The sequence below is a fragment of the Pholcus phalangioides genome, unplaced genomic scaffold (assembly GCF_987345545.1).
Source record: "Pholcus phalangioides strain wild (caught in Gottingen) unplaced genomic scaffold, Ppha-v1.0 ptg000007l_1, whole genome shotgun sequence".
NCBI classification, from domain to species: Eukaryota; Metazoa; Arthropoda; class Arachnida; order Araneae; family Pholcidae; genus Pholcus; species Pholcus phalangioides.
Window position 1 is genome coordinate 53,241,769 of NW_028301600.1, and position 16,558 is coordinate 53,258,326.

Genomic DNA, 16,558 nt, shown 5'->3' on the forward strand with positions numbered 1-16,558 from the left:
GAGTATACATTCAAACGTCATTTCACAAGTTTTGGAAATTTCAGACACATTCATGTTTTTGGCATAAGGGGGGACGATACGATGATTTTCAGCATGATATTACTATACATAATGTTTTCTATATAGGACCGGAATCCAGAAACTTTTTTTTTGTCTTTTTAGAACTACTCAAAATATCTATAGGAATACTAGATGAAGGAGAATATGAAATAAAAAAGCACTCTCGTGTGACACAGCATTCACGAAAATAAGAAAACCAAACGCTTCTCTCAGAGATTTCGTTTTGCGTTGTTGAAGAAAAAGTTGACATAGGATGAAGTGGGATTTCGTTCCCGTGAGAAAATATAGAAAAGCGATAACATGACGAGTAGACGTGAAATTTCTAGAATAATATTTGTAAAATCGAAATTCGTATGCATGCATAAATGCTTGTTCCATAAGCAGCTATTGATATTTTACGAACACATATCTGTGTGCATAAATATAAGCAGAAAAAAGTGGTAACTAACAATTATTGATTATTATTAAGATTTTATCTCACAATTTAAAAATATAAACTGTACAAGTCTGTTACAACAAGTATTTCTTACAACGAGAATCTCGCTATAACGAGTGATTGCCAAAATTATCAAAGAGCTAATTTCGAAGGGACAAAAAATATTCGGTTATTGCGAGATGAAAATTGCAAAACTTCCTTAAAATATTTAGTTTTTCTTCCTTTAAAAAAAACTTGTCATCGCACATGGACTTTCTTCATAAACATTAATTTGTAGTATCGTCAACTGGGGCGACTTTGCCGAGTTTTGAAAGAAATGTTTTCTGGTGGTGCAAAACTTGCTTGTTTGATCGTGCGAGGTGCTGCAGCCGTCAAGGCGTTTGCTTTACATGTAAATGAGACAACCTGAGGTTTGGGGGCGTTTCCGGAGAAAGACATCTCCAGTAAGTCGGTTTTCGGACGAAATTCAATATCGAGAAAAATTTGAAGACCTTAAAATTTAATTTGTGCAGCCTTTTTGATAACCAGGGGAGTCCTGTCAGTAATTATTGTTAGTAGTAGATGTAATGAAGATTGTAAAACAATTGGAGTTTTCGTTTTACACCTTACCGAAAGATTCTTATATCAGTAGGCAACATCACCCCAGTTTCCATAGGAAAGTTGGGGTCACTTTTCCCACTTTCTAATTGTCATTTGATGTGTCTCAGAAAATAAACTTAAAAGGTATAAATGGATGAAACCTTACAACGTAAATATGAATTGAAACTTTTCAACAATTTGAAAAAACAAAAGTTTATTTTGAACACGAGATTCAATCTTATAAAGAACAAATATACACATACACTCGTGTGTAGTATTAAGAGAATTTGCACATTTGTGTCTATTTTCACAAAAAGTACTGAACCAAAATTACTAATAATGCCACCAAAGAAGTATGCGAATATTCAGTGTCGAATACGTAAGCGTTTACACGTGCGTGTGGGCGGAGTTGTGACCACGCAGGGGATGATAAGGGCACGAGGCGTTTTCCACGATTCGTGTGCTCGTACTGTTTGGCGACATTCGCTGTGTTTCTCGCAAGAGTTTGGAAAATTTTGTAAGCTATCAGGTAAAATGGGTAGCCACAAACGTATGGATGACGAAATGGGATGGAGAATCGTCGGTAGATTTGAGGCAGGGCAATCACAAGTGCAGGTGGCTATAGAGCTCGATGTTACATCCAGTGCCGTCTGCAATTTGTGGAAACAGGACACTGGATGCATATCGAGAAGATCTGGACAGGGTCGCCGAAGAGCCACGACGACCAATCAGGATCTTTATTTGGCACTTTCAACACGGCGCCACAGGACTGCTACAGCATCACAGCTCTCGCGTGAGCTGCATGCTGCCACTGGAACTCGAGTTTCACTGTATACCGTTGCCCAAAGGCTTCATGAGAGATAGCTTCATTCCAGAAGACCCGCTGTTTGCGTCCCGCTAACTGCAGTATACAAAAGAAAGCGTTTAGCATGGTGCAGACAACATCAGCCTTGGACCAGACTTCAGTGGAGCACCGTGCTCTTCACAGATGAGTCGAGATTCAGCCTGGACACTGATTCTCGACGTACACTCAGCTGGAGAGAGCATGGTACCAGAAACCATTCCTCCCACATCAAGGATATGGACCACTATGGTGGTGGAGGTGTCATGGTCTGGGCAGGCATCACGTTGGACGGCCGCATACCCCTCCATGTGTTTCACAGAGGCTCCGTGACTGCTAGGAGATATATAGAGAAGATCTTAGAGCCCTATGTTCGACTTTTCAAGGGCGCAGTTGGCCCTATGTTCCTGTTCATGGACGACAACGCTCGTCCACATCGGGCTCACCTGGTCAACGATTATCTGGAAAGTGAGGATATTCGGCGTATGGATTGGCCATCCAGATCTTCTGACCTAAACCCTATAGACCATGTCTGGGACACTCTTGGGAGGGCAATTGCATCTTGCCATCCCCCTCCAAGAACCATCCCGTAACTGAAAACTGCGTTGCTTCAGGAGTGGGGCCGATTGCCACAGGGACTCCTCAACTGCCTCGTGTTTAGTATGCCGTCATGCTGTGCGACCTGTCTGACTGTGAGAGGGGGACCATACCTCATTTCAGGCTCATTTTCGGTTCGATCTCGCAACGTGGATTTTGGACATTCCTGCAATTTGATGAGCTTTACTGAAAATCATGCATGCGTACTATGACTTTTGCACGATACATCTCTTTCTCTGTTGTAACTGCATATTCGTACCAAATTTCATTAAAATCTGTTCACTACTTTTCCAGAAATTCGGCATAATGTGCTAATTTTCTTAATTTTGCACACGAGTGTAGCTTGACTTTATTCATAATTTGTTCCAGGACGGACTCATGAAATTTCTGTGGGAACCATTCAACCTGTAACTTTTACTGCCTTAACTCGTATGTTTTCTTTTCGATACTAGAATTTTTCCCCTACTCTTTCAAGATTATATTTTACGTATTTTCTAAAGATAACATGTGCTTTTGGGGCTTTGAACTATGTTAAGTTGTTTATCCTGTATATTAACTAATATTGCAGTGAAGTTATCGGTTCGGTTGATTTCACCGTCGTCCTCTTCGAAATTTGAATTTGGAGTTAATTTTTTGAGAAAGCTTACATCCTTATAATAATAGGGGAATTTTTGATAAGTATATAATTACCCTAATTTCAACTTTAACGTGTAGTTTTATTTCTTCGTAATGTTTCGTGGATTCGCACTAAATAGTCATAATTGAGTCATATATTTAAAAAAAAATTTAATTGTATTTTTTTGTGTTATTTTTGTTGTTATCGTGGTTCTCTTGACACACCGTATTGGTCGCATTGTCCAAAATCCACTCACATCCTTGTTATACAGGGTGATTCAAAAAAGATGGGAAAAATATTAAGTTGTGATAGCACACACCAACACAAACAACTGTCATCAAAGAATCCATGTCTAACATGAAACGCAAACGTGCTAGCGCGTTTCGAAACAGCCGATTCGCAAACGTTAAAACGGCATTCCCGTTGAAATTTATCGGGAAAAAATGATCACCACATGCATGTAAATGTAACCTGAGGAAGAAGAAGAAGAAGAAACCGTATGCAAATCTGCGTCAAGGCACGGACGCCAGCCCTGTGAGGTTATTCCAGCGTGCGACCGTTCTAACAGTTGTAACGCAAGCAGACATGCATTTCATTTGCGGAACTGCAAACGGAAGTACCACAGAGGCAGCACGAATGTACGGCAAGCGTTCCCCCCCCACAGGTGGCTGTCCACTCCGAAAACAATTGCACGCTTGCATCGGCAGCTGTGTGAAACGGGATCCTTTCTTGCTTTATGGCGCGGATGCACTATGGCGCGGATTTGCATACGGTTTCTTCTTCCCCAAGTTACATTTGCATGTGCATGCGGTATTCTTTTTCTACCAATAAATTTCAACAAGAACACCGTTTTAACATTTGTGGAGCGGCCGTTTCGAAACGCGCGTTTGTGTTTCATGTTAGACCATGCATTCTTTAATGACAATTGATGTGTACTATCGTCTCTTAAAGTTTTTCCCTCTTTTTCTGAATCACCCTGTATACACAATCAGGCGGTGGTAAGTAAAGCGCTCCATTAAGCCGGTTGACTTTGTCCAGCCTGTTTTAATTTTTTCATAAAAAGGAGGGGTTACGTATTAAAAGAACTACATAAATCACATCTACGAACCATGATCCAAACATAAAAATTTTATTTTTGACTCTTAACCTACGGATTTTGAATGAAAATTTCTAATTCCAGTTTAGGCAAAGTCACCCTAATTGACGGTAGTACTTGCAACAAAGGATGGATGAAGAAGAGAGTTGCATTTTTTTAACCCCCTCCCAGCGTCATATTTTTTCACTTTACTAGACTACTATAGATAATGCACATGTGACGGTTTCATTCGACTTTAGTCTCTCTCAGTGACTGAGAGACCACGGTCACTGCCATGACTTATTTGACCAAAACATGGCCGTTTTCAAAGGGCTGAAGAAATCATGCTAAAAAAACCTTTCCGATTAGGGGAAAAAACTTTTAACGAATCCATACAGCCTTGTGATAGAGCAATAATTGAGAATTTTAATTGTTCGATCTCTCAGTCCACTAAATCGTTTTGAGAATACTTAATTCTATGCAAAAACATCTTAGCGAATGCCACTTGCTGTGTGACCAAACACTACTGGAGTCCTGTTCATTCACTAATTAGCACAAAAAGATTATTTAAGAGACGAGATAATACAGATATATAAAGGAGAAATTTTCTGAAATTTATTAACCCGACCAAGCAAAAAATAGGAATTCGCTTATAACGAGAAGTCGGACTTTATTCCTTCAATTTTGCAATTTTTTTTCTTTTTCAGGATGAAAAACAAGAAATTTAGGTAAAGCAATTGAACCAGTTTTTTTTTCTTCATCCAGAACAAGAGGGAATAAAGTACAAACACATCATCTGAAACAATATGGCATTTGAAGTGAAACGAAAATCAACAACTAAAATCTCAACTTTAAGATTCTCATTCCATTCGTCTAATTAAACTATCGCAACTCTAACGCTACATATATATATATATATTAAATGCATTTCCATAAAAATATTTAATTTATTTTTTATTTTTTTCTTTAATGTAAGTTATTTTGATGTAAAACTAAAAATATTTCTGAAAAAAAAAATTCATTCAAGAGGAGAAACCAATTTTTGAATATTTTAATAGTAGAAAAGATTTATCAAGAACAACAAAGATTTTTATGTGCTGTGATGAACAAGTAATAACCAATAAAAACACAGCTTTCTGAACTCTTCGGGCATGAAATCAGAAATAATCTCGAGCTGTTTTCCATGTCTTGCTGAATATTATAGTTTTTTCCCCCATTCGTACGTTTTTGCGTCTTCATAAGATATTCTAGTGTTTACTTTGGTTGCTTTGTGTGATATAACTCTCACCGAAAAGAAAATGATGACGACGCCGACTGGGAAACTTCTTTTTTTCCCACAAAAATAAAAGAAAGTACAGGGCAAGAGATATAACTTCGGACAGTTCGATTACTGCCGACCTTAATGTCGCTATTCCAATTCGGAGATTCAGTAATATAAGCGAAAACACACCATTACCCATTTCAGTTGTTCAAGTATCACCCAGCTGTCGCTACACAAGATTACTTTTGCTCATCACGTCTTTAATATTTTTAGCGACGCTGAACCGAAACATGATGTTGTTATTTATCACTGGAATGCATTGAATTTAAATTTATTCGATGGAAAATGACGCAAACGTTGATTTCATGTGTTGAAATATTAAATCATATAGTATACAAATATGAAATGCAAGCTTATATATAGACACAATGAATGGATTCCGTCATGAAAAAATATTCACAAGTATAATATACTTATATATTAAAGAGAGAGCGCTCCGAATCTATATTTTTCTAACAAATACGAACACGTCACACGATTTATACAGGGTGGATGCTATCGACCGCTCAATAATTACACATGTGATTCCTTGTGAAAAATGAACATGGAGAAGTGTTTCAACAGTTTTTTGATTTGATCAATAATTATGGACTTTCAACGCATTACAAATTGATGACGTCAGTTTTGAATCCTCCCAGAAGTCATCTAATGTGCACCAAAAGTACAACTTGACGTTTTCAAGCTGATAGCAATGCTATAGCCCTGAGAGTAATCAAGAGAAAGCTGCTCAAACTAGTTTATTTCCCTTGCAATTTCCCTCAAAAAATTTCACTTAACAGTGAATGAAAAAATTGCCGCATTTTGGTAAATAAGTGTTGATTTTCTGGCAAAACAATTTTTCTGGCGATAAATTAGCAAATATAAGCGAGTGAAGGTAACACGTAATAACAAGGTTAATATCACTACACGGAAAGGAGAAATCGCCAATTGAGGACGAATATAACTGACTTGGCTTCAAACGGGAATGAATATTTCAGTTCATTTCCAATTAGAGGCAACCCGTTCGCATGGGAATTTTTTCCCCGTTGGATGTTAGACGCGTAACTGATCGTTACAAAACTTACACGTCACAAAATTTTGAGACGGTATAACTCTAATATTCGTTCGATTCCTAAAACAGAAAACACTTTTCCATATTAGTCTTTCACAAGTAATCACGTGTTTTATTATTGGGCGGTCGATAGTATCCACCCTGTATGTCTTGAAGCCATGCAAAGAATCAGTTGTAGCAAACATTATGAACAAAACTGGAAAAATATTTGACATCAATTTTGAAAAAAAAAAGATAAAAATATGTCAAATAAAAATAGTTGTAATCAGCAAATACAATAATATAATAATTGATATTTGATATCACTTATGTAATGTTGGCTTTTTCTACATACGTACGTATGGAAAAAGCACAGCAGATGATTAATTAAAATTAATGATTTTTATATTTCTCGATGTACATTCATATTTTGGCCGATTAGAGCTTCTTCTCACATTTTTTGTTTTTATGACGTAACTGAGAATCGATTTTGTAATAAATTCAATTTCTTCTCAATTTTTAAACCAAAAAAATTTCAAATCTTTAAACTCCCATATTAAAGCAATAAAAGTTGTAAAATATTTATGACCCATCGATCATGATATTTATGAATTAAAAGTTTGAGAATTATGCATAACCACTAGTAAATGTGATAAATGTAGCAAAATTTATCAAACTTTTACGAGATGATCATCATCACTATTACCACCAATATATATGCACTATATAGACTCCAACACACTGTCTCCAACTCCTCCCCCTCCCACAACTTTCAGATATTATTTACGATGACTTTAAATCTTCGAAAAATTCCTCATTCTGCAATATTCTGCGATTCCTTACTGATGTGATAAAAATGCATCTGTTAAATACCATTATTAATTTTTAAAGTATGATCGTCAGAATCATCAAAAAAGCATCTAATAAAGCAAGAATCGACACCATCTTCCATGGAAGAAAAAATCGTCTACGGAGCATCGAGTTAAGAAGTGGGGGTCACCCACTTCTTAACTTGATTTTTAACAACGGAGCGAAAACGATTCTAGTTAAGAATGTGGTTCCAAAATTCCCTCTCGCTTCTTAACTAAATACCAATCCTTAGCTAAGAAGCGGATTCTTATTAAGAATCAGGTGTTACGTTCCATGGTCCACAACGACCGTGCTACGCGATTCTGAGCTGCTCAAACCTAGTTCTGGAAGGGTGACTACGCAAAATCGGCCATTAAAATAGCCCGAGTTGTGCTAGCCACACCTCAAAACCGGTTTTTACACCGGTTGAAGCTGTGTAGCGCTGAGGGTTGGATCCGGCTTTGAAAAATACTTTTCCTTACTCGGTCTCAATCAAAGTCGCAGTGTTCAGAAAAATTAATTGTTTACTTCATTATGCTACCCGTAAAAACCATGCATTGATCACAAAAGTGGCCATGGAATGGCAGTGCCCGGAATGCGAACTTTGGATTTTTGTGTAGATGAGTTTTTGTGGCGTGAAAAACAATATCGGTATTCGGAGAAAAATTTCATGAAGTTTCTATAGTCTAGAGGAAAAAAAATTAGCGTTATAAGAAACGAACAAAGAGGCGGAAAAAATACCAAATTTCAATAAGCTTTTCTCGTGAATATTTCCTTTGTCATGCCACCACATCTGCATATACACTGAATTTAGGTTTATTTATGCTTATAAAGTATGTTGGGCAAATGTATTTAACTGTCTTTCGATTCTTTAACACCATTATACAATAGCTAAAAATCAAAAATGTAAGGAATTATTTATCAATTCTGTTCTTATTTTGGCTTCGTCAAATGTAAATTGCTTTATTCAAAGTAACAACTTAGCAAATGCGGTAACACAGTATCAATTCTGCTTTTACTCTACTACAAAAGAAGTATTTTATTGGGTGAAAAATATTCTATTCGCTTTACCTCTACGTTTTGACTGAAATCATTAAAATACAATTTTGTGATTCATACTCCAATTTCGATAACGAGGGAGGGATTTTATTAAAAATACGAGATAGCCATCATTTGAATTTTATTCACACTGGGTTTTGAGTTTCAGACTTGAATCAGTTATTTATGAAAAGCATCAAATATATTGCAATATCACTGTTATCAAGATTGATAATAATAATACTATTACAGTGGAACCTCGATACAACCAGAGTCTGCGGATCATGAAAAAATATCGTGGAGGCGTTATCATTATATCGAGAGGTAGCGTTTCATCATCAGGTGCCACCAAATTTATGCTGCTGTGCATATCTTCTGAGTTGGCGTTGTTAGTACCACCATGAAGTGTCTTTTCAAGTGTCTTTTTATTCGTAAAAAAAATTCTAATTGATTAGTTGATCAATAAATTTCATTTAGTTTGTTTCACATTGTGAGCTGCTGCCCGCACTGTATTGTATACAGAAAATAGCTTCACGATATCTCCATTAACACTTTCGGTGCGTTAGATAGTGCAAAATATCGATGTTACTAAACGCCCTCGAAGAACAAACACTGGTGAGAAATTAAAAAATGTATTATTAAAGGTAATTTTTAGTGAAATATCTTAAAAATATCATTATAGAGGAATTTATCTTGGTAAAGGATAACTTTGTATCGAGAGGTGTTTGACATTCGACTGTAGACAATTTCAAACAAAATTCGAAAAAATATCGTTGTAGAGCGAGGTTTCACTGCATTATTTTTAATCCTAAATTATGAGTCATCAATATATGGGCAATGGAAAATTGTAGATGATACGAATTTATTTATAGAACTGTCAATGTACTTTCAAGCACCCTCTGTATTATGGAAAAAACATTTAAATTCTTAAAGTTTTAAACGACTTACGCACATGTTAGCCAAACTTTTTTTGCTGACCATTATATGGAGCTAGGGAATATAGCATCAAAGCGGGTTTTAGTAATACACTATTTACCTCGATATACTAAAAATATATTGTGTGATCATCTTTTTCTTTCGTAATAAATCATCTGCGATCCATGTACCTGAACATAATGCTCGTTTTTTGCTCTGCCCTCGATAACCTCCAAGTCATTATTTCCACACAATGAGACACCAACACGTTTTGGCTTCATCGTCTTGAATCAACTTGGTAGAAAGATGTCAAGAAGGACGAGTAGAATGAGGTAGTGGGATAATTGCTCCGCCTTTTCGAATACCAGACTACATGTAACTCCCCTCGCTGCAGTATCCCTGAATATTTTCTATACTATCGACTAAACGGAATTACTGGCTACAAAGTACAGGTTAGTGGATGCCAGTATGTATAGGGTTAAATCGCATAATAGACGCTAATTTTTTTTTACACTCAATTCTGTCTAAGCAAATATGAGAAAATGTGTACGAAAAAAATATCAGTTTGTAATAATAACTACTTGTATATAAAAATATAACTTATAATAGAAAATAATCAAATTTTAAAAATATTAATAACAATATTATCAATTAAACGAAACGATAATTCACAAAAAAAGTAATACAGGGTGGATGAGAATTCCTAGACACATTTAAAAAAATTAATCAAGAAACCAACCAACTTACATAGAAAGGTCCGGTTTGTACCTAAAATACTTATCATCCAGATTTTTTTTTCTTTGATGAATTGGAGAAAATAGTTCGAAATTTCACTCACAGATGACGTTGTATCACGAGAAACGTCTTTTATACAAATCCAAGTACAAAGGCCACAACAGGCAAAATGCCCAAAAGATGCCTATAAAAAATATGGATGTCAAATATAACTAAAAAAGAGCAACCCAAAATAAGAGCAATTATCACGAGAAATCGATGTTAGCAGATCATCGTCATCCTCATCAACCACTTTCAATCCATTGCTGGATGTAGGGGTCCTCTCTCTCTCTCTCTCTTCTAAATTTTCCAGTTTTCTTCTGCCTGATGCTTTTACCATCCAGTTGACTCCAGCCATCTTTCGGATTTCATCGTTCCATCTAGTATGTAAGCGCCTTCTTTAACGTGTAACACCACGTGGGTACCAATCTAGAATAATTATGGTCCATCTGTTGTCCTGTCTTCTGGCAATATGTTCAACCCATTTCCATTTCAACCGTTTAATTCTTTCTATGATACAATATACTCGTGTAATGCATGCAAATATTAATAAAAATTAAATATGTGTATGTATTGTTAGTATCACATTTAATGTGTTACGCCGGGTTTTTTAAGGTACAGCTCCATCTGCGAGGAAAATTCCGAACTATATTTTTCAAATTTATCAACAAAAAAACTCTAGTCCATGATAAGTATTTCAATGCAAACCTAACCTTTTCATGTTGATTGGCCGATTTTTTGTTAATTTTTAAAATGTTTCTATAATTTCTCGCCCACCCTGTATTTCCAATAAAAAATAAGATCTAATCATAAGAAATTCCGCAAAAACTTACGGAAGGACTGCAAAGTGTCCTGACAGCTGTGCTAAGAACATGGATGTCGAGCCTCTCTTCTTTTGGAGTTTCGGGTCTCTCTAAATGTAAAAAATCTGGTGACAGACCTCCACTGCTACGAGGACTTAAGGCAATGTCTTCCGTGCTTCCAGACCTTGTCGAAGGAGGAGTCAAAAGAGACATCCGCCTACAAGGACTGGATCTACTTAAAGCACTGCACGGAGAAAACATGATTATATAGATTCAGAACATCCTCAGTATTTTGAATACGATTGATTTTTATTTTTCGTTTCTCTCTCTAAGAAGTTTTACTCAAGATATTCAGTTCAGCTCGTACACTCCGACGAAGCACCAGTAACGCACATCGATTGTCGATTGCATACACATATGTTTCTTGGGATTCTGTCTGATGCAGGTAACGAATAGAGATGAATAACTGCTGTTGAATACTTTTAGAGGGAGATCACTAGATTTTATTCAATAAATATATTCTTTGCTGAAGAGTCTCGCAAAAACTAGACCACGGAATCCCTGCAAGTGAAAAAAAATATAACCAATATATTTTATTTTGAAGATACAACTAACAAAATTAATTGAAAAACTCGATACTGATTCAGGTATCCTAGTTAAAGCGGATATATGTATACAATTTCTACCTGTAAAAAAATTGCTACAGTATATATTCACTAGTAGTTATTTCAAGATAAGCTCAGTTGTTTCTAATGGCAGCCATCTCTTCAACATATGTACTGAGGTAAAGTTATGATTTGTTCTTTAAAACCATGGAATGAAAAATTCGAATAAGGTGATGTATTTATAACTACGTATTCACTATGTTCTTTCCGAGATTATGATTAAATGCATATCAATGTTTTAAAAATTATTAATGTTTTAATAATGTTATAATGTTATCAATGTTTTTTGATTTCTTAAAGCAAATTGCATGCATATGACTAGAGTCTGGATTATATGCATTTGCATGTTTTGGCCTTTAATAGCATTAATGCATATAAATGCATAAAATCAAAGAGTTTTCAGAATAAGTCCATATACTTTAGAAGTTTTGCATAAGCTCAATCACTTTTTTTTATAATTTTTCAAACGAATATTATTCATGATATTATCATAACATCGGTTTTTTACGCAAGAGGGACTTAAGAGATTTGTTTTCTTTATCGAGCGTAGGGCAATCACAATTAAATATTATAATTATGAAGTTGAATTATTTATAAAAGCACATAAAAGCAGCATAATTTGAACCAAAATTGCTGTTATTGGTGTCTGCACAGGGATTTTAGTTCAATAAAACGCATGATGAAAATGGTGTCAGCGACTGTATCTGAGGGTGACTGTTATATAGGGGTTCGAAATACATCATTTAAATAGGCTTTTTGAAAGGAAATTTTTATTTGGCCGTAAAACGGGGTGACCTTGAAGAGGGAGTTTTACTGTATGACGTTTTAACAAAAATCTACCATTTTCGACGCTATTTCTAGAAATGCTAATATAAAATCTTTTGTCTCTGGTATTTCGTTGCTGAGCAGCTACAGCTAACTAGAAATTAGAAATGCTTACATAAAAAATATGTAGAAATTATTTGTATATACGTGTATATATATATATATATATATATATATACAAATAAGTGAGGATATTTTTGTAAATGAATATGCACCAGGAAATACAAAGAAAATGCTTTTAAAAACGTATCTGTTTTTTTTTTGTTTTTTTTTTGCATGGTGAACGAAAAATTTTCTCTCTTTTAATACATATTTTTTAATTTTCGACTTTTTAAACATTTTAGCACATATTTTGGGTTCTTAAATGCATATTTTGGGTTCTTAAATGCATATTTTGGGTTCTTAAATGCATATTTTGGGTTTTTAATGCTTATTTCGGTATTTTTTGAGCACATATTTCTACATTTTTTATCTAGCCATTTTTTAGGTGCATATAATCCGGACGCTATATTGTTGATCTCTATCTGTTGTGAAAACGGAAAAGAAAAATTTAGAGGCCACCAATACCATATCTATGACTTTGAATACATATGTATTTACACATATAGTTTTAAAAATGAATTCGTAGAAATTTTTAATCAACAATTAATTATTCATAAACAACAAATCTTCCACAAAATACTGAAATACATAATGAATTCAAAAAATGCATTTTTCATGAGGAATTCCAATGCATAGGGAAACAAACTTTTAAATACAGAGAATAATTTTGAATTCTCCTGAAAAACAAATATATATGAATGAAGTACTGCCAACCTGAACACCCAAAATGTTAGTGATCAAAGAATATTTTTTTTAAATAAAATTATTTTTGCAGTGTGATATAACTGACACATCAAAGAATTTTATTACGGCTTTGAAACAGTGTGTACACACTTAATCCTCTTTCACATCCATGAAGACCATTTTTTTTTAATTTTCAACAAAGTGTTCTCAAATTATATATATATCTTTTTGGTTTATTTAACGATATTAAATAAAAACTTTACGTATAATATACTGTGAATATAAATAACCCTGAAAATATTTAAAAAAGAAACCATCAAAAGGAAATCACGACAGGATTAAAAGTCATGCAAGCGTAAAGTGATTAAATCTTTCCTTTATATTAGTAACAGTCGAATGTGCAAACCAAATATTTAATACAAATGTGTCACTCTTGAATAATTTAAAAAATGCATAGCCATCGTTATTATTGACTTTTACATTTTTGTTCTAAATATTTACGTGTATTCGCAAAATGATGTACACGTGTGAGTAGAGAAACTTTGGAAGTATATGAGAAAAATAATTAAAAAAAAAATTGTATCATAATAATGTTTTCGAAACCAATTTTGTTCATCTTATTCGTTTTTTTTTCATTCTTGGCAATTTATTTAAGCTTTATCGCACGTTCCTGAAGTACGAGAACATTTTTTTCCGTGGTGAGCGTGTTATAATTAAGGATCATTAGTTAGTAAGAAAATGCTCGTGTTGTGTGAAGATTTAACGCGTTTATTTGACGTTAGTAATTTTTTTCTTTCCAAAAATTTAATTTTTTTTCCTCAGAACTTTGCAAAAATCGAGTAGAGGAAAAATCAAAGTATGCATCTGAATAATTAACATTTTGAAATAACTTGCCATGTACAGTATATAACATTTGATTTAACTCCGCTTAATATGCTTAGCCAATATGTAATTGAATTATACCGTTCTTTTCTCGTATATATCGATATACATCAAAATCTATAAAATGCCAGAAAAAAAATTTCTTGCACAGAAATATAGATGTAAAATTATCTTTCAAAGATTTTAAAAGTTTGTTATAAGAACTTTTGACAAGGACAATATGCGAAAAAATTGAATAGTGTGAATTTAAGACTATTAGTTTAATTTTTTGTTCCTATCTAAAGGAATTTGTGACAGCGTAATAGCATGTTGATTAATTTAATAGTGAATATTCATCGCGAGTATGTGCTATACAGTATATTTATACAAGAGAAAAGCTAGACTTGTTTCTAAAGATACTTAGCGTTACTCAATTAGTGCTTTGTGTATAAAGCTTAATATACACTCCATTTCTAGATACACGCAGGAAAATTAATATTTGTAGCTTAGAATTCTGGCTTGTTTTCAGCACTCCGTTTTGGTAATATCTCTCACTAACCCAACAAGAGAAAGGGATAATACATATCTATTTATCCTTGCGTAGGTGTCATTAACATCAACGGAACTCTTCTTCAATTAAGAGTATGTCCATTAAATCTACTCATCCTTAACAGCTAGGTAAATCCATTAAGATCTATTTATTACTCAAACTCATATAGTACAAGTTCCGTTTCTGGAATATTTTATTCAGTTAAATATATTGATCTCCAGTTTTTTGGAATCTTTATAAAAATTTATCATGCAAAAAAAATCTTCACTAATCATGTTATTAGTAGAAAATAAACACATCTATTTACTATATCAAGTAAAACCCCTTAATACGGACAGATGCGGTCACCCCTCTTTTAAGACCAAATAATAATTTCCCCGTGTATATAATAAAAGTATGCTTTTCACACCCCTGTGTGATTCACGGTTCTCTCTCTTTTACGAAAAAAAAATTTTTGTCCCACCGCGGTGTCCGCAAAAGAGATGCTCTACTGTATCTTTAGAAAATTTACATTTAAAGCAATTGTGTTTTGGATTGATAATATGACAAAACAACTATGTGTGTTCAGTCACAATCTGATATGTGGAACATATTATCTTATGTATCAATATTTTTCCATATTTAATTACTAAGCAATTAAAAAAAACATTAACGCCAAAAATTCATTGGTCACATTTTAAACTTCAATCAAAAGCTATTTTTTTCAGCAATTATTTTTTAAGTATAAAATGAAATATATTTTTGACACAGTAAAACCTTTCTTTTGTGGACACTGGCGTTAAAAAAGTTCATCCGTAAAAGAGGGGTGACCTTTAATCAGGGGTTTGAAATGCAAACTTTTATTATATAAGGGGAATTTATTATTTGGCCGTAAAAGAGGGGTGACCGTATCTGAGGAATGTCCGTCAAAAGAAGGGTTTTACTGTACTGAAATTAAGGTTTATTAAATTAAGGTTTCAAATAGTTCTAACGACCGACGATGCAAACTATTCATTAAAACCGTGACTGATTCAAGATTTCAAAAATAAATACCCTTTTTATGCATTTAAATACTAAAATTATGTGAATAATAAATCTATTTCTACTTACTTAATGTGGTATTAAGAGAGTATCCAATAAGTGAAGTTGAGATGGAGTGTCGAAAGCCAATGTTCTTTGGTGTTAGAAAAACAGCCGTAAATTTACGACCATCCGAGTGTGCAGTGATGATAGGAATTTTTTTTGGCAAATTGTACCTTAACGTGCATTTAATGATATTACACCGTGGTTTCTTCAAGTTTTAAAGCGGTAATTTTCTCCCAAGGGAATTATCAGTAGTGTATTTACCTGAAAGGTAAAGAAAAATCAAGAGCGCACTTTGTGTGGTGTTGGCCACTTTTCATGCGTCAAGTGCTCTTTGGGGAGCCCGTAATGAAGAATGATAGCGGTCTGTTGCCACAAAGCAAAGGCGATATTCAGCGCAGGAGGCTCCCTCCACACGTGATAAACTTTCGTAGGCGCAAAAGTTTGTTTCGGCGGCAGCGAACGAACGATTTCTCAGTGGAACACTCGCTACGCAGTGAATAAGGTTAAGTACAGATAACGCAAAGATTTCGCACAGCTTTTGTAACTTCGCAGCAGCGCCATCTGCCGGCAGTAATCACTAAGCACTTACGAAATGTGTTCCTAGAGAGAGGTAGAAACAGGTAAGGGTAAACCTTAAAAACCCCGAAATGAGAAATTCATTCAAAAACTCAAACAACGGTAACTGCTTCTTAAATTGCAAAGAAAAATTGACGCAGATTCGCTCGCTCATTCGCTCTACAGATAAAAATATCTTTAGAGTTATTCCTTGGAGTTGTTCCCCCTGTTATTCCTGGAAAAAAAAAGAAGAAAACTCATCCTTTAACCCTTAATCGGTATTTTCTTCCGCAAAACTTTAATTGCATTTTTGGAAC

General features: G+C 34.4%; 1 protein-coding gene across 1 annotated transcript in view; it reads right to left on the minus strand.

Annotated features, from left to right (window-relative positions):
* Positions 1 to 16,197, minus strand: part of LOC149085480 (head-specific guanylate cyclase-like) — a 134,863-nt gene extending 118,666 nt beyond the window's left edge. Inside the window, exons 1-2 of the mRNA XM_089233496.1 lie at positions 15,711 to 16,197; positions 10,965 to 11,495 (exon numbers count right to left, since the gene is read on the minus strand). Coding sequence (XP_089089622.1) covers positions 10,965 to 11,195 — 231 coding nt within the window. The 5' untranslated portion in view covers positions 11,196 to 11,495; positions 15,711 to 16,197. The remainder of the gene's footprint in view (positions 1 to 10,964; positions 11,496 to 15,710) is intronic.
* Positions 16,198 to 16,558: the final 361 nt, after the last annotated feature.